This window comes from Eschrichtius robustus, chromosome 1 (genome assembly GCF_028021215.1).
Source record: "Eschrichtius robustus isolate mEscRob2 chromosome 1, mEscRob2.pri, whole genome shotgun sequence".
NCBI lineage: Eukaryota > Metazoa > Chordata > Mammalia > Artiodactyla > Eschrichtiidae > Eschrichtius > Eschrichtius robustus.
The window spans coordinates 47368005-47387621 of NC_090824.1; the positions used below are offsets into that span (position 1 = coordinate 47368005).

General features: G+C 40.4%; 1 protein-coding gene across 6 annotated transcripts in view; it reads left to right on the forward strand.

Moving 5' to 3' along the window:
• Positions 1-534: 534 nt before the first annotated feature.
• DDHD1 (DDHD domain containing 1) overlaps positions 535-19617 on the forward strand; it is an 89434-nt gene continuing 70351 nt past the window's right edge. For all 6 annotated transcript variants that reach the window (XM_068545402.1, XM_068545390.1, XM_068545395.1 and 3 more), the window contains exon 1: positions 535-1579. In XM_068545402.1, the coding sequence (XP_068401503.1) occupies positions 724-1579 (856 nt within the window). In that variant the 5' untranslated portion in view covers positions 535-723. The remainder of the gene's footprint in view (positions 1580-19617) is intronic.

Below are 19617 nucleotides of genomic sequence, written 5' to 3' on the forward strand. Positions count from 1 at the left end.
TGGCATATGAAGGGCGATTTAGACTTGGGTTTGAGTGGGAGTGGTGGCGCCACATTAGCAATCAGTGGGCAAGGGGTGGAGTGCCCTCGCGTGGGCCGACAATTCTGGAGGGACCAGAACCAGGTGATTGATAAGGTCCAGCTGGGGCTGCAGGCAGGCCTAAGGTCACAAAAGCAGTGTCAGGAGAATCCAATTTCCCAGGGCCCTCTCGACGGGTAGCTTAATTAAGCCTTTGGGCTCGAGACCCGCATTGCAAGGATGAGTCGGCTAAAGCTTCTCCACACCTGGGCTCTGACCCTCATAAGGGCGGGGTCCGAGGCAGCAGCACCGCAGGGAGAAGGGAGAGGAGGCGAAGGGAACTGAGGAATCATGAGCTGACCCCTCCCCCGCGGCAGGAAAGGCAAGAAGAGCGGCTCCCGCACTGCTCGGGCTGAAAAGGAACTTCCGGGACTGCACACGCGGCCGGGGGGGCGGGGCTCCGGGCCAAGCACCACCTACGTCGAGCTGCGTGACAATGGGGCGGGCGGCGGAACACGACTGCGGCGGCCGGGGGCCTCGGCGGGGGGGCGGAGCCGCTGCCGCTGCCGCCGCCGCCGCAACCCCGGTCGGGATTTGAAAGATTAAACACTCCTGGTGGAGAGGGCGGCGGCGTTGAATGTGTGGCGGAAGCGCTGGGGGCCACGGCTCGGCGCCGGGCCGGGCAGCCGGCAGCATCTCCACAGCATGAATTACCCGGCCCACGGGCCTCCGCGAAACCCCGAGCATAACGGCCGGGGCGGCGGCGGCGGCGCCGCCGCCGCTTGGGAGCTGGGCTCGGATGCGGGGCCGGCGTTCGGCGGCAGCGTCTGCTGCTTCGACCACCTGCCCGCCGGGGACCCGGGCGACGACGAGGGGCCCCTGGCCCTGCTGCGCGGGGAGGCCGGTCTGCATTTGGCGTCGGGAGCGGAGGACCACAACCACCACCTGGCGCTGGACCCCTGCCTCAGTGACGAGAACTATGACTTCAGCTCGGCCGAGTCGGGCTCCTCGCTGCGCTACTACAGCGAGGGCGAGAGTGGTGGCGGCGGCAGCTCCTCGTCGTTGCACCCGCCACAGCAGCAGCCGCTGGTCCCGACGAACTCGGGGGGCGGCGGGGTGGCCGGAGGGGGGCCCGGGGAGAGGAAGCGCACCCGGCTTGGCGGCGCGGCCGCCCGGCACCGCTACGAGGTGGTGACGGAGCTGGGCCCGGAGGAGGTGCGCTGGTTCTACAAGGAGGACAAGAAGACCTGGAAGCCCTTCATCGGCTACGACTCGCTCCGCATCGAGCTCGCCTTCCGAACCCTGCTGCAGGCCACCGGAGCCCGGGCCCGGGCGCAGGACCCGGACGACGACCATGTGGGCGGCCCGGCCTCCCCCGCGGGGCCGGCCTCCGGCTCCGTGGAGAACGACGCCGAGGACCGCGTCTGCGGCTTCTGCCCGCGCATTGCGGGGCACGGGCGCGAGATGGAGGAGCTGGTGAACATCGAGCGGGTGTGTGTGCGGGGCGGCCTCTACGAGGTGGATGTGACCCAAGGAGAATGCTACCCGGTGTATTGGAACCGTGAGTAGCCGGCCGGGGGAGGGAGCGGGACGGGCTGCCTCTGCGGGGGCCGACACGCACCCGGGTGGGTTTGGAACTTGACCGCGGGGAGAGCGAGGCGCGTGAGGCCTGGCGTTTGGTCCGAGTAGGGTGGAGACCGTTGCAGGCAGCGTCGGCAGGTGAAGGGTAAAGCGAGCAGATGGCAAAACCCCAGCTGCCTGGGGGATACTGCCGGGGTAGCGCCCCCTGGGTCAGCCGGGTGCTGCTGCCATCCCCTGGAGGTGATCCAGGAACGGATGGCCAGCGCTAAAGCTTTAATTTCGTGATCCTACCTGAGCTTCGTCCACCCCGGGATCTGATTCGGTCTCATTTACCCTGAACTGCCTATGATTTAAATACCAGTCTGCCCTCTGGATTGGGAACGTTTGAGAGAATCTGAATCAGCCGTTCAGTTACGGACTTGGGAAAAGAAAATTAATCCCTGCCGGGAAGGAGAAGGAGATAGGTTGTTCCCAGTGGGTGCGTTCGGGAGAGGTGGAAAGCACTGGTCGAAGCGTTTGTGGCAAGTGGAGTCCGCTCACTCTCTCTATGTGGAATACTCGTTTTTCTCTCTCAGGTCCTTGTTTACATCTTTTAATTTTTGCCTCTTAACCTTGAAAAGGTACAAGGTTTATGCCTTGGTTTTCTCCTCTGTAAAATAGGGATTACTGTATCTACTTCGTAGGGTTGTTGTGGAGATTAAATGAGGCAATATACCTAAGGGCCTTGGAACTGTGCTTGGTACACACGTGTGATGTAGGTGTTAACAGTAAGTCCTTATTCATTAGACAACAACACAGTTAGGCTTGTAATTAGGTTAAGGAGGAAGACCGTCAGAAATATCCACCATTGCATGTAGCAAATGTTTTATATATATACATGTATATAATATTCTATAATAGCAGAAGCTATTGGCCCCCAGTAATTTGTAATATATAGCTATAATTTTTTTGGTGCCAGTGCTCTAGCTCAGATGTCTTCCGTACATCTTACAACATTCTGCCTTGTATTAATTATATGTATTGATGACTTAGCTTCCTTTCTGTATGTTTAGCATCTTATGGGCAAAGTCCATCACCTTTGTCTTCATATTCTCATAGGGCCTAGTGCAGAAAATATTTTTTAAAATAGGTATTGAATTGCATAAGCGATTCTATAATGTTAAAACATTCACGTTAAGCATGAGTCACTAAGATAGCAGTTACAACATGTATCAAATCACCAAACAAAATAAGCATAGCAGGAAATTCAGTTTCTTACTACACTTTAAGATGACACTGAAGGCATTTGTTACCACTTTCACAAGGCCAGATTCATATGGGACCTGTCATATCACTCACTCCTTTTGATTATAAGCTCACTAAGGACAGGATATGCTTGTATTCACTCATTCATTCATCTTTTTCCTTTTTACCAGTATTTGTGCATCACGCAGTACTCTTGTGAAGGCAATAGGAAAGGTGAAAAAAAAGGACAATCCTTACCCTTGAGGAGCTTCCCACTAAGTCTTTTCTTCAGATGACCTAGACATCATGATAGATTTTTTTTTTTCCTTTGAAGATAGAAGCACAAGGACTTAATTGGAGTCATAAAGTTGGATAAAATGCAGGGCATCCTTGGAGAGGCCTGGAAACCAAGAGATGAATCTTAACTTTAGATCAACTGAAGTATATTCACCTAGAATACTGTGTGCTCTTTTGGTTTATAATAAGATTGTTAATGCTTACACAGTGCTTGACTGTCTACAGAGTGATTTTTCACATTCATTATTTCATAGTGATAGCAGCAAATGAATGCTAATGTTCTTTATATGAAGAAGCGGGCTCAGTGAAATTAATGAACTTGTCCAAGGTCACTCAGCTAGAAAGTGGTAAAGCAGTTCATAGTCTAGTGGGGGAATACAGCCCAGTGTCCAAAGAGCATCAGACCCACCTAGGGATGAGGATGTCAGAAAAGCTTCTCAGATTATGTGAGACTGAGTCTTCAGGGATGAATTTAATCAGACAGAAGAACCAGGGAGATGGAGAGAAAGGCATACCAGCCAGATGGAATAACATATGCAAGGGTACAGAAGCATTAAACCTTATGGCACTTTGAGGAAATTAGGGCTATACCTGCAGGGGTCAAACCACACAGCTTAGGTTTGGGATTTGACCACCACAGAGACAGACGTGTTTGATTAGGGACATGAGGTGATTGTGAAGGAAGCATCTGCCTGTGAATGGTGCATTTGGGAGAGTAGCTAGAAAAGGAAGAGGGTAGGCATACAGTGCTAAGGAGTTTGGACTTTACCCTGTATCTGGGAACCAAACACTTGAAGGTTCTCTATTACTTAGATGATTAGTGACAACACAAGGTTGAATTGGACAGTTGGAGAATATCATTAGAATGCTAGTGTCATAAATCGAGAAACAGTTAGGGCCTACAAAAATTAACCGGAAAGGAAAAGTGGACTTAGTCTTCTCAAATCTTCTTTCCTAAATCAGATCACCAATAGACCAATTATAGCTTACAATTTAATTTTTGTTTACTGGCATAACAGCAACACCTATTTTGACTCCATTTTAGCATTTTCTAGATAGTTTTCTGCAAGATACAATCCTGTGGGTGTCCCAAGCCTCCGTATGAGTTGAAAGGAAAATAGTGCTTTTTGTCCATAATTTACTACTTCTTACAAAATCCCACGTAACTTTGTTCTAATTGGCTCTTCAGGTCTTTTTGTATTATGTAAGTTTTCACACCCTCTCAGGAGGGTTCAGTCCCAGTGTGGTCTCTTCAGCCTTTCTTCAAATGGAAGGACTCTCATGAACTTTGCAGCTTTTCACCGTCCTCCTTTTTACTTTTCTTTTTAAACCTTTCTGGAAATTTTCCAAATAGTGGTAATGAAAGGTTAAAAAAGAGTCCAATATGTTCCTACATATAATGGTGGTAGGATTCCAGTGACTTTTGTGACCTAAGTACACTTTATCTGGGTATTGAAGCCAATACGTTAGCTATCTATGCCTAGTCTAAAAGAAAGACGTTAATTTAATTTATATTTACTTTTCCTTTTGAATTCTTACTAACAGATAAAATTTGAACCAACTTGGGGTACATGAATTGGAAGGGGAATAGAATTTTTGTCTACCACAGCTAGGAAGCCAATATTATTACATGTGAAAACTTTAATTATAGGAAACTTATTTTTGTTTATTGACTGTTCAGATATTTTTCTCAATGCATGTGGACATTTTAGATAAAAACTGATCATTGCTGATAATGGCTAAGTGAACTCCCTTGCTCCCTGTGTTTTAACTAAGCTGCTTGTAGCCACCTTATAGGCTTGTTTTGAGAATTATTATTATAACATGCTTAGAACAATAGTGACACAAAGTACTAGGTGTTAACTATATCTGTGTGGATCTCAGAAAACTTTATACCTTACTTGTAGAAACTCACACGAAGGTTAATAAGACTGGGTATTCAAACTGTTGAGTACCCGGGGTTTGTTGTCACTGACCTTTACCTCATCACAGGTGAAATGTTTGTCAAGAATAATAACAAGAAATGGCCGAAGCATTTAGTAGTATGCTATGGGAAGGCATTTGGAACATTATAGAGATATTTGATGAGTTAAGAATAGTTTTAAAGCAATTTTGATAGCAGTGATGTGTGCAGTGTGCACTAGGGAATATGTAATATCCATTCATTGACTAAATTAGTTATTTTTTAAACTTTATTTTATTTTTATTTTGGCTGTGTTGGGTCTTCATTGCTGCATGCAGGCTTTCCCTAGTTGCGGTGAGCGGGGGCTGCTCTTCGTTGCGGTGTGCGGGCTTCTCATTGCGGTGGCTTCTCTTGTTGCAGAGCACGGGCTCTTGTCGCACGGGCTTCAGTAGCTGTGGCGTGTGGCATCAGTAGTTGTGGCACACGGGCTTAGTTGCTTTGCAGCATGTGGGATCTTCCCAGACCAGGGATCGAAGAAGCCGTGTCCCATGCATTGGCAGGCGGATTCTTAACAACTGCGCCACCAGGGAAGTCCTAAATTAGTTAAGTTATTTAATTGACCAAATATTTATATGAATGTGTAGTTTCCAGAAGCAGTCATTAATTATAAGCCACAGCTTCCCTCACCCCTGCCCTTCTCCCATTTTGTGTACTATCAGGCCTATGTACGTTATTATAATTCTAAACCATTTGCAGTTTCAAACACTTCAGAAATTAATCAGTCTTCATGATATGTTGAAGAGAAAATATTATCCCAATAAAATATTGGGAAGTGTTATCCTAATAGAAAGGTAGAAAAATTAGGGCTTTTTCTGCAAGTACCCAAATTATATGATTTTTATTAACTTGGCATAGGTGTAACCATCTCTTACGTCTTTTTCATTCAAGGGTTAATAACCTTAATAAGTAATAATCCTTTATGAAACATAAGGCATCAGGGGAAAGTAATAGAGTCCAAGCTGGTAGAAAGTACTCTTTCTTGATCAGCTTCTACCTTCAGTAAAGCAGAACTATAGGGACTAGAGATGCCTGACTCTGAAACACTTGGGAGACTTTTATCTTTTACTCTTTTTAACTGCATTATCCCCCACTAGCTCAGCCTGGAAAGCAGCCTCCGGCTGCACTGGAATTCTGACTGTTCAGGTTTAGAACAGGGTTCAGAATTCAGGGTTTAGAATCTTCTGAGAGCTCCATTCCAGATCAAGCCTGCTTTAGACTTTGTTTCAGAGACCTACTGAAATAGCACAAAGATATGAATGACTAGTGGGTGACTTGTATGGAGGGCAGGACTTGGCACTACCTGACCAAAGCATTCAGGACTTTTCTTTCCCTTTGCATTGTACCATTAGTTTAAAAACTGATCTAATATCAGTTATTGATCCACCTTGTTTGTGTATGGCTCAAATGTGATAATGCATGTTGTACAAGTTACTTTATGTAAATGTTCAGAGTGATTAGTATGCTTTTCTTTCCTCCATCTGTCATCACCCTCTTGTTTCCTCCTTTACTATTTTGCCATAAAAAAAGACTTTTTCTACTCTTCCCTCTTCCAAATTTTATTTCCTGGGTCTTTTATCTTCACATTACACCCTGTAATTTCTGCTTTGCTAAGATATTTGATGTCTGAAACCTTACGGCTGATTCTTTTCTGTAGAGAGCAAGGAAAGGCTGGATATTGCTGTGCTGGTCATGGAATCCTCTGAGAATTATGGTCACTGGGTGAGGAGAGTAGGGGGATAAAAAGGAGAGAGGGAAGTATGGAATGTGTTCACAGGAAGCCTAAGATGAAGATTCCTGGCAGAAGAGATGGGGAGGTAGCCAGTTCTAGAATCCCTGATGGTTGGGCAATCTGATCCAAAACCTTTATCGTTTCATGAGTCTGATGAAATTTAAACTGCATGTTATCAAGAAGAACTTCAACACTGATGAAGGGTATAGATACAGTCTCTTCTTTTTTTTGCCACAGTACATTCCTAAAAGCTCAGTTAAAAAGTAAAACAAGGAAAAACATTTTTACAGCCACTATATTTAACCTACAGTTCTACTCTTTTGAGTTTGCCTTGGTAAAGGGAAATTGTGCCTACAAAAGATGTTGAACCACTGACACGAGAGTGGATTAATGGGCTGAAAAGCATAATACAGATACTTTTTTGATATCCCTGGATTAGGGGACATGTGGAATTCAAAGTGGTGAAAAGTAGAAATTGCCTGTGCTAGAGAACTAAGGGAAAATGGTAGAAATATTGATATGATCATATAAAAGTAATTCTATGTTGTGTGCTGCTTTCTAATTTTGCCAGATTACCATATGATAAGAATAAACTATACAATCATTAATATTTGTTCTAATATCTTGTTACATTTAACTATATCTACATAATCTTTATAATCATTACACTTGTGTTTTCAAATAAACTCTCTTCACTGACTGTTGGGGGCAAGGCCAGTCTTTGGAAATTACAATGTTATTAGTATTTCTGTACCTAAGGACCTCAGATATCTGGAATCTTTGAGAAATATAAATTCCATCTGAATGGATGGCTTTTCCAAATAGTTCAGAGTTAAGCTTTTATTTGCTATCGTATAATTTTAACTATATGAACAGAAAACTCTCTAATATTACTATTCCCCTTTTGGCTACTTCTCAGTGAACCATCATTCTGAACATCGATGCAGATAGTCCTTGGGACACATGATATAGGACAAAGAACTGGATGAACTATGCTAAAACATAAGACTCTAAATCACATGCCGTGGAAGGAGCTGCAAAAATAACTTTAGGTGAAGCACAAGGAGCAGAGTTGGAATTACTTCTGAGCCTTGATATACACAGTTAAATGCAATCCCACCTTGTATTTTACTACTTGCTACAGATAATCAACTTTCAGTTAATATTTTATCGACTGAATACATTATTTTCTTCTCATTCTATAGAATTGCTTATAGGTAGGCCCAGGGTATCCCATTTCTACACCCATGTAGATCTTCAGGAAAACTTGCATTTTAACAGCTGATACATATTTTAATGTTGAGTGCCCCCCACGTTTGTTTATGGTTTGGAAAATGAAATCTTTGCTGTGAATCCAAAAATATTGCAAGGAGAGTCTACTTCAAAGAGATTGTCGAGGACCACTCAGCCTGAGAAAAGCACAGTACACTGCTCAAGCGCTTGCAATGGCACTCCGTCTTCCATGCTGGCTCTCCAGTACTGAAATGAACCCGTATATATGTCTGGCACTAAATGAGACAGGTGTACGTGTCTGTAATGTTTATGAATAGATTCTTGCCTTTGCTCGACATTTTCATTGTATAGCCACTGTGCTTACTCTTCTTGTTTAAGACTAGCACCACTACCCATGGTTCTGCTCTTTGCCTTTCACTAGAAAAAAATTGGGACCTTATATTTTAGAATATCTTTGAATATAGTTGCAGTTTATTCTTTAATCTGCTTACTATTTAGCCTCATATTATTTTGTGTAAACTACATTATCTGTTACACTTTTTTGATGGGGGAGAAGGGTGTAACTGTACCTCATATATAGTGAATGTCCCTAATCCTAGAATACTGTATTGAATTTTTTAGAATTATGCTAGCCTGCCAGGATTCTGTCTTTTATGGACAGACCTAGAACCCATCAAAGTGTATGGTAGATCACAACATAAAGGGTGGACCTGATTCACAACATTTGTTTTCGGATCAGCTCTTACCCTACCTCAGCTCATCAATTTCATCTCTGCCACCTCTGTTTCAGTTCATACCAGTTTTTCTAGAGAGGCAGTGTTGTATAGTGATTATGAATGTAAATAACCACTGGAGGCAAACTAGGTCCAAATCGCAGCTTTTCTATGTACTATCTGTGTCACTTTGGGCAACTTAAATGCTCCATGTTTCTTCTTCTGTAAAATGTGGATGAGAGTACCTGCCTTTTAGAATTGTTGTAATAAGTTAAAATATTTGAAGATCTTGAAACATCCATGAAAACAGTAAGTTATATATAACAGCTGTTTTTATGTCTTCATTTTCCTGCCTCTTCTATCCTTTCAAATTTACAACTCACTTGTCATTCTTGACTTTCAACTCTCCTGTTACAGTTTGTAGTCTCTTTCCTGACATAGCAATTTCTTGGTCTGCTATCTTGATAATCAACTCTGAGGTACAGCCCTAGAACTTGTATAACTGTTGCCTTCTCTTGTGAGAAACTGTGACTGATTTTTGCCTAGTCTTTCAGACCCGTGAAAGAGCTGTACTATCTTTAGTCTTCCTGGCTTGGACCCCAGAGAAGTGCACCAGTCATTCTCTTAGAAAGCTACTGCCTGTGTAAAAGGAAGAATTCTTTCCCATAAAAGCATTCTAAATTCTTAAGCATCTACTATTTTTTAGTGTGCAGATCTTGTCACCAGATGTAGGGAGTGCTGAGTCCACCCCAGAAGCTCATTTAAAACATCTACCAGCTATCAGGATTTTTGATACACTAGAGAACTTTACAGCTTTCTTAAAGGTGGCTCAGTTTTCAGTCAAGGCAGAGCTAGTAGTGTTCTGGATTTTCTGCCACATTGACAAAAAAGAAGTGGCCCATAATTCCTCTTACAGTGCAGACCTCAGCTTGAAAACTTTGAGGAATTTCTCTTAATTGACCTGCAGTTGAACCAGCAGTGGTAGGGATGGCAGCTAGATTTTGGCACCTAGTACAAGTTCTAGCTTCAAATATGAATCTACCCTTACTCCAGGGGTCTGAAGTGGCCATTCCTTACCCAGCATTAACAGTAAAAGCCAAGTGGGCTCAGAGAAAAGATCTTTGTTGTCAAATTCCCTTAGTTTGAATCTTTGATTTACCGTAACTGTATGACTTTGGGCAAATTATAATTGCTGTGTGGCCCAGCTTCTTTGTAAATGGGGATAATAATTCCTGCTTCACAGGGATATTTGAAGATTCTGTTGAAATACACATGTAGAGCGCCTAGCACAGAGCCTGGCTTTAATACGTGTTAGCTGTTGTATTTAAGTCAGGCTGGTATACTGGCTCTTGAACTAGAAGCCAAGCCTAGCTTCTGGAAATTAAAAAGTGTGTGGTTGACCTGTTGTATTTTTGAAAAACAAGAGTAGGAGGCTATGGTTCTACCAAAATTACTTCAGCCTAAATTCGATGACCATATATGCACATGACACATACATACACACATATTCCTCCCCCTCCCCCCAGCTCCCACCCCCCTCTATGTATACATCTATGTGCTCATCTTAAACCAGCTTTATCAACCCTGAGAGTTCAGGGAATCACAGTGAAGTATCACACTGCAGAAACCTTAATTCCTTCTGTAGACTCTGAGGTTGAACAATATGAATAACTTTCCAGGTGAACTAAGGACAGCGGAATACTCTTCAGCCTCTGAATCACCTCTGCTGGATTCCCTTGCCAGTGGAATGGCATCCTGTCTTAGACTAGTAGTTTGTAGATTTCATTGAGCCTAACGGTCACTGGGAGGATTGTTAAAAATGTAGATTCTCAGATCTCATCTTTGGAAATTAGATTCAAGAGATCTGAGCCTGGGGCCTAAGAGTCTACCTCTTTAATAGGCATCCCTAGTAATTCTGATTGAAGAGGGTTATAGACCTCACATTGATGACACTGTTAGTTCATTAATTCCTCCAGTCTAAATGGCTCAAAGCTGCCTCACCTTGAGTTGTCTTCACATACACTCAGAAAATTACCAGTTCAGCCAATCCAAAGTTGCATTTGAAAGGGTTCTAGAGGAAGTAGCCCTCAACCCACATTTTGTATTTTATTTCATCTCTGTTTTCCTTTTACCTACTTATTTTTGCTGTCCTTCCAATTTAAAACTTCTGTGTCCTTAGTGATTTTTCTATCTACTCATTCTATAAATTATTGAGACAGAGGATGAAGTCCCCCACTGTAATTGTCGATTATTTATTCATTTTAGTTATATTGGTTTTTGTTTCATGTCTTCTGTGGGTTTAAAAAAAATTTTTTTTATTGAGGTATAGTTGATTTACAATATTATGTTAGTTTCAGGTGTACAACATAGTGATTCAACATTTCTCTAGATTATACTCCATTTAAAGGTACTATAAAATAATGGCTATATTCCTTGCGCTGTACAATATATCCCTGTACCTTATTTATTTTATAAGTAGTAGTTTGTACATCTTAATCCCCTACCCCTATCTTGCCCCTTCCCGCTTCCCTCTCCCCACTGGTAACCACTAGTTTGCTCTCTATATCTGGGAGTCTGTTTTTGTTTCGTTTTATTTGTTTGATTTTTAGATTCCACATGTAAGTGATAACAGTATTTATCTTTCTCTGTCTGACTTCAATAAGCATAATACTCTCAAGGTCCATCGATGTTGTTGCAAATGGCAACACTTCATTGTTTTTTATGGCTGAGTAGTATTCCATCGTGTATATGTGTGTGCATGTTATTACTACATCTTCTTTATCCATTCATTTGTTGATGGACATTTAGGTTGCTTCCATGTCTTGGCTATTGTAAATAATGCTGCTGTGAACATTGGGGTGCATGTACTTTTCAAATTAGTGTTTTTATTTCCTTTGGCTATATACCCAGGAGGGGAGTTGCTGGATCATATGGTAGTTCTATTTTTAGTTTTTTAGGAACCTCCATACTGTTTTCCACAATGGCTGCAACAATTTACATTCCCACAAAATGGCTTCCTTTTCTCACATTTGCAATAAAGTTTGTTATTTATGATCTTTTTGATGATTGCCACTCTGACAGGCATGAGGTGCTATCTCATTGGTTTTGATTTGCATTTCCCTGATGATTAGCAGTGTCGAGCATCTTTTCATGTGCCTGTTGGCCATCTCTGTGTCTTCTGTGGAAAAATGTCTGTTGAGGTCTTATGCCCATTTTTTAATTGGGTCTTTTTTTTTTTTGATATTGAGTTGTATGAGCTGTTTATATATTTTGGATATTAACCCTTTATTGAGCATATCATTTGCAAATATTTTCTCCTATTCAGTAAGCCATTTTTCATTTGTTGATGGTTTTCTTTCCTGTGCAAAAGCTTTTAAATTTGATTAGCTCCCATTTGTTTATTTTTGTCTTAGGAGACAGATCTAAAAAAATATTGCTACAGTTTATGTCAGAGTGTTCTCCGTATGTTCTCTTCTAGGAGTTTTATGGTTTCAGGTCTTACACTTAGGTCTTTAATCCATTTTGAGTTTATTTTTGTACATGATGTGAGAAAACATTCTAATTTCATTCTTTTACATGTAGCTTTCCATTTTTCCCAGCACTACTTATTAGAGAGACTCTCTTTTCCCCATTGTATAGTCTTGCCTCCTTTGTTGTAGATTAATTGACCATATGTGCATGGGCTTACATCTGGGCACTCTTTTCTGTTCCATTGATCTATGTGTTGGTTTTTGTGCCAGTAACACTGTTTTGATGACCATAGCTTTGTAGTATAGTCTGAAGTCAGGGAGCATGATTCCTCCAGCTCTGTTCTTCTTTCAGCTATTTGGGGTCTATTGTGTTCCATACACATTTTAAAATTATTTGTTCTAGTTCTGTGAAAAATGCCTTTGGTATTTGGATAGGTGATTGCATTGAATCTGTAGATTGCCTTGGATAGTATAGTCATTTTGACAATATTGATTCTTCCAATCTAAGAACATGGTATATCTTTCCATCTGTTTGTGTCATCTTCTTTTTCTTTCATCGACGTCTTATGGTTTTTGGAGTACAGGTCTTTTACCTCCTTAGGTAGGTTTATTCTTAGGTATTTTTTTCTTTTTGATGCAATGGTAAATGGATTTGTCTCTTTAACTTCTCTTCTGATCTTTTGTTGTTAGTATATAGAAATGCAGCAGATTTCTGTGTATTAATTTTGTATCCTGCAACTTTACCAAATTCATTGATGAGCTCTAGTAGTTTTCTGATGGCATCTTTAGGATTTTCTATGTGTAGTATGTCATATGCAAACAGTGACAATTTGACTTCTTCCTTTCCAATGTGGATTCCTTTTATTTCTTTTTCTTGTCTAATTGCTGTGGCTAGGACTTCCAATACTATGTTGAATAAAAGTGATGAGAGTGGACATCTTGTCTTCTTCCTGAACTTAGAGGAAATGCTTTCAGTTTTTCACCATTGAGTATGACATAAGCTATGGGCTTGTCATATATGGCCTTTACTATGTTGAGGTATGTTACCGCTGTACCCACTTTCTGGAGCATTTTTATCGTAAATAAGTGTTGAATTTTGTCAGAAACGTTTTCTACATCTATTGAGATGATCATATGGTTTTTATTCTTCAGTTTGTTAATGTGGTGTATCATATTGATTGATTTGCCAGTGTTGAACCATCCTTGCATTCCTGGGGAAATTCCACTTGGTCATGTATTGTTCGATTCATTGTGTTAATATTTTGTTAAGAATTTTTCTATCTATGTTCATCAGTGATGCTGGCCTGTTATTTTCTTTTTTTGTGTGATATCTTTGTCTGGTTTTGGTATCAGAGTGATGGTGACCTCATAGAATGCGTTTGGAAGTGTCCCTTGCTCTGCAGTTTTTTGTTTGTTTCTGTTTTATGGAGACCTTTATAAGTCTCAATTCACCTGATCTAATTTTCAAGGCTTTTTTTTGGTGATTAGTTTTTAAATTTTTATTTTATATTGGAGTATAGTTTTTTGGTTTTCTGGGGTTTTTTTTTGGTTTTTTTTTTGTCTGTTTGTTTGTTTGGCTGCACTGTGTGGCATGTGGGATCTTAGTTCCCCGACCAGGGGTCGAACCCGCACCCCCTGCAGTGGAAGTGTGGAGTCTTAACCACGGACCACCAGGGAAGTCCCTGTATTGGAGTATAGCTGATTTACAACGTTGTGTTAGTTTCAGGTGTACAGCAAAGTGATTTAGTTATACATATACATATATTTTTCAAATTCTTTTCCCATATAGGTTATTACAGAGCATTGAGTAGAGTTGCCTATGCTATACAGCAGGTCCTTGCTACTTATCTGTTTTATATATAGTAGTGTGTATATGTTAATTCCAACTTCCTAATTTATCCCTCCCCCTCAACCTTTCCCCACTGGTAACCATAAGTTTGTTTTCTAAGTCTGTTTCTGTTTTGTAAATACGTTCATTTGTACCATTTTTTTAGATTCCCATATAAAGTGATACCATATGATATTTGTCTTTCTCTGTGACTTCACTCAGTATGACACTCTCTAGGTCCATCCATTTCACTGCAAATGGCATTATTTCATTCTTTTTTTATGGCTGAGTAATATTCTGTTGTATATATGTACTACATCTTCTTTATCCATTCCTCCACTGATGGACATTTAGGTTACTTCCATGTCCTGGCTAGTGTAAATAGTGCTGCAATAAACATTGGGGTGCGTGTATCCTTTCAAATTATGGTTTTCCATAGGCAGAACACTGTATGACATAAATCACAGCAAGATCCTTTTTGACCCACCTCCTAGAGTAACGGAAATAAAACAAAAATAAACAAATGGGACCTAATGAAATTTAAAAGCTTTTGCAGAGCAAAGGAAACCAAAAACAAGATGAAAAGACAGCCCTCAGAATGGGAGAAAATATTTGCAAACAAAGCAACGAACAAAGGATTAATCTCCAAAATATACACGCAACTCATGCAGCTCAATATCAAAAAAACAAACAACCCAATCCAAAAATGGGCAGAAGACCTAAATAGACATTTCTCCAAAGAAGATATACAGATTGCTAACAAACACGTGAAAAGATGTTCAACATCACTAATCATTAGAGAAATGCAAATCAAAACTACAATGAGATATCAGCTCACACTGGTCAGAATGGCCATCAAAAAATCTACAAACAATAAATGCTGGGGAGGGTGTGGAGAAAAGGGAACCCTCTTGCACTGTTGGTGGGAATGTAAATTGATACAACCACTATGGAGAACAGTATGGAGGTTCCTTAAAAAACTAAAAATAGAACTAACAAATGACCCAGCAATCCCACTACTGGGCATATACGCTAAGAAAACCATAATTCAAAAAGAGTCATGTATCACAATGTTCATTACAGCACCACTTACAATAGCCAGGACATGGAAGCAACCTAAGTGTCCATCGACAGATGAATGGATAAAGAAGATGTGGCACATATATACAATGGAATGTTATTCAGCCATAAAAAGAAACGAAACTGAGTTATTTGTAGTGAGGTGGATGGACCTAGAGTCTGTCACACTGAGTGAAGTAAGTCAGAAAAAGAAAAACAAATACCGTATGCTAACACATATACGTGGAATCTAAAAAAAAAAAAGAAAAGAAAAATGGTTCTGATGAACCTAGGGGCAGGACAAGAATAAAGTCACAGGTGTAGAGAATGGACTTGAGGACACGGGGAGGGGGAAGGGTAAGCTGGGACGAACTGAGAGAGTAGCACTGACATATATACACTGCCAAATGTAAAATAGATAGCTAGTGGGAAACAGCTGCATAGCACAGGGAGATCAGCTCTGTGCTTTGTGACCACCTAGAGGAGTGGGATAGGGAGATGCAAGGGAAGAGGGAGGGGATATGAGGATATATGTATACATATAGCTGATTCACTTTGTTATACATCAGAAACTAACACAACATTGTAAAGCAATTATACTGTAATAAAGATGTTAAAAAAATATATATGGTTCTCTCCAGATATATGCCCAGGAGTGGGATTGCTGGATCATATGGTAGCTCATTTTTTTTTTTTTTAGGTAATCTCCATAATGTTCTCCATAGTGGCTGTACCAATTTACATTCTCACCAACAGTGTAGGAGGGTTCCCTCTTCTCCACAGCCTCTCCAGCATTTATTGTTTGAAGATTGTTTTGATGATGGCCATTCTAACCAGTGTGAGGTGATACCTCATTGTAGTTTTGTTTGCATTTCTCTAATCATTAGTGATGTTGAGCATCTGTTCATGTGCCTCTTGGTCATCTGTATGTCTTCTTTTGAGAAATGTCTATTTGGATCTGCCCATTTTTTGATTGGGTTGTTTTTTGTTTTTTTGATACAGAGCTGCATGAGCTGTTTGTATATTTTGGTGATTGTCAAGTCGCTTCATTTGCAAACATTTTCTCCCATTCTGTGGGTTGTCTTTTTGTTTTGTTTATTGTTTCCTTTGCTGTGCAGAAGCTTTAAGTTTAATTAGGTTCCATTTGTTTATTTTTGTTTTTATTTTCATTACTCTAGCAGGTGGATCAAAGAAGATATTGCTGCCATTTATGTCAGAGGGTGTTCTGCCTATGTTTTCCTCTAAGAGCTTTAGAGTATCCAGTCTTACATTTAGGTCTTTAATCCATTTTGAGTTTATTTTTGTGTATGCTGTTAGAGAATGTTCTAATTTTATTCTTTTACATGTAGCTGTCCAGTTTTCCCAGCATCACTTATTGAAGAGACTATCTTTTCTGCCTTGTATATTCTTGCTGCCTTTGTCATAGATTAGGAGACCATGGGTGCATGGGTTTTTCTCTGGGCTTTCTATCCTGTTCCGTTGATCTATATTTCTGTTTTTATGCCAGTACCATACTGTTTTGATTGGGTGCATATATATTTACCATTGCTAAATCTTCTTGTTGGCTTGATCCTTTGATCATTATGTAATGTCCTTCTTTGTCTCTTGTAAAAGTCTTTGTTTTAAAGTCTATTTTTTCTCGAATAAGTATTGCTATCCCAGCTTTCTTTTGATTTCTATTTGCATGGAATACCTTTTTTCATCCTCTCACTTTCAGTCTGTGTGTGTCTTTAGATCTGAAGCAAGTCACTTATAGGTAACATATATATATGGGTCTTGTTTTTTTAATCCATTCAGCCACTTTATGTCTTTTGATTGGAACATTTAGTTCATTTAGATTTAAAATAATTATTAAAGGTATGTACTTACTGCCGTTTTGTTAATTGTTTTGGGGCTGTTTTTGTAGTTCTTTTTGTTGTTGTTGTTCCTTCTTTTGTTCTCTTCTCTTGTGATTCAATGACTATCTTTAACGTTATGTTTGTATTTCTTTCCCTTTTTTTGTATGTGTATGTATTATAGATTTTTGGTTTGTGATTACCATGAGGTTTATATATAGCCATATATACAGAGTGTGTGTGTGTGTGTGTGTGTGTGTGTGTGTGTGTGTGTGTATGTGAGATTATTTTAAGTTGCTGATCTCTCGATTTCAAATGCATTTTAACAACCCCCCATTTTTGCTCCCCTCCCCTCACAATTACTGTTTTTGACATATTTTCATCTATTTGTTTTGTGTTCCCCTTAACTACTAATTGTGAGTATAGGTGTTTTACTACCTTTGTCTTTTAATCTTCCTGCTAACTTTGAATTTTGATTGGTTTACTAACTTTATATTTGCCTTTATAGATGAGCTTTTTCCATTCATAATTTTCATGTTTCTATTTGTGGCCTTTTCTTTTTCAGTTAGAGAAGTCCCTTTAACATTTCTTGTAAAGCTGGTTTGGTTGTGCTGAACTCTTTTAGCTTTTGCTTGTCTGTTATATTTTTGATCTCTCCAAATTTGAATGAAAGCCTTGCTGGATAGAGGATTGTTGGTTGTAGGCTTTTGCTTTTCATAACTTTATGTATGTACTCCCTTCTGGTCTGCAGAATTTCTTTTGGGAAATCAGTTGGTGGCCTTATGAGAGTTCCCTTGTACATAACTTATTGCTTTTCTCTTGCTGCTTTTAATATTCTCTCTTTATCTTTAATTTTTGGCATTTTAGTTACAGCATATTTTGGTGTAGTCATCTTTGGTTTGATCCTGTTTGGGAATTTCTGTGTCTCCTAGTCTTGGATCTGTTTGCTTTCCAGGTTAGGAAGGTTTTCAACTATTATGTCTTCAAATATGTTCTCTGCCCCCTTCTCAGTCTCTTCTCCTTCTGGGACTTCTATAATGCAAATGTCAGTACACTTGATGTTGTCCCACAGGTCTCTTAAACTGTTTTTATTTCTTCTTATTTTTTATTTTTCTGTTTAGCATCAGTGATTTCCACTACTCTGTCCTCCAGCTTGCTAATTCTTTCCTCTGTATCATTTAATCTACTGCTGATTCCGTCTAGTGTATTTTTCTTTTCAGTTACTGTATTTTTCATCTCTGTTTGGTTCTTCTTTGTATTTTCTAAATATTTGTTAAAAATTTCTAACTTCTTCCTCTGTTCATCCATTCTTCTCCTGAGTTCTTTGATCATTTTTACAGTCATTACCTTGAACTCTTTCTTGGGTAGATTGCCTATCTCTACTTTACTCAGTTTTTCTTCTCAGGTTTTATCTTGTTCCTTTTTTTGGAACATGATCCTGTGTCACCTCACTTTGCTTGATTTCCTTTTTGTGTTTTTATGTATCTGGTAAGTTGGTTATGTTTCCTGACCTTGGAGAAGAGGCCTTTTGTAGGAGACGTCCTATGTATCTCAGCAGCTTACTCCCTTCTGGTTACCAGAGCTGTATGTTCTAAGGGTGCCCCCTATGTGGGCTGTGTGGGTCCTTTTTGTGTGTGATGGGCTATTGTGGGCAGTTTGATATGCATGGCTGGCCCCTGCCTTGTGCAGAGGCTGCCAGCCACTGGTTGGTGGGGCCAGGTCACAACACAACTGGCTGTGGAACAAACCCAGGGGGGCCCTGGGTCCCAGTGTGTGTGAGACTTTGTGTGAACCCTTTAAGAGTGAAGTTTCTATTTTCCACAACTTTCTGGATCTCCTGAAAGTAAGCCTCGCTGTCCTTCAAAGCTAAATGTTCTGGGGGCTTTTCTTCCTGGCACTAGATCCCCATGCTAGGAAGCCCAACGTGGGGCTCAGACACCTTGCTCCTCAGGGAGAACCTCTGCAGTTGTAGTTGTATGAGCCTTGACTGTACTGCAGCTCTGTCCTCCTACCCATCTCGTGGTTGTTCCTTCTTTATATCTTTTGTTGTAGAGGGCCTTTTCTAGTAGATTCTGGTCCTTCTCATCAATAGTTTCTCTATTAATAGTTGTGATTTTTGTTTGCCATGAGAGGAGTTGAACTCGGGGTATTCCTACTCCACAGTCTTGGGAACTACCTTGTTTCATGTATTTTGAAGCTCTGTTATTAGGTGCATACACATTTAGGATTGTTATATCCTTTTGATGGAATAATGCCTTCATCATTTTGAAGCATGTCCTTTTATCTCTGGTTTATTTTTTGTAGTGAAGTCTACTTTTATACTAACTTTGTCTCTCCTAACTTTCTTTTGATTAGTATTTGCGTGTTATATCTATTCCTGTCCTTTTACTTTTAAACTTGCAAGTGTCTTAATGTACCTATTGGATGTTGCTTTTTAAAATCCATCTGACAATCCCTGCCTTTTATTTGGTGTTTTAGGCCTTTTGTATTGAATGTGATTAATGCCACATTTGAGTGTAAATTTACCGTCGTCCTAGTTGTTTTCTATTTGTCCCATTTCTCTTTGTTCCTTTTTCTCCTCTTTTGCTGCCTTCTTTTGGATTGAGTTATGATTCTTTTTTATCTTCATTATTAACTTCTGGGGAAACCTTTTTCATATTTATTCTG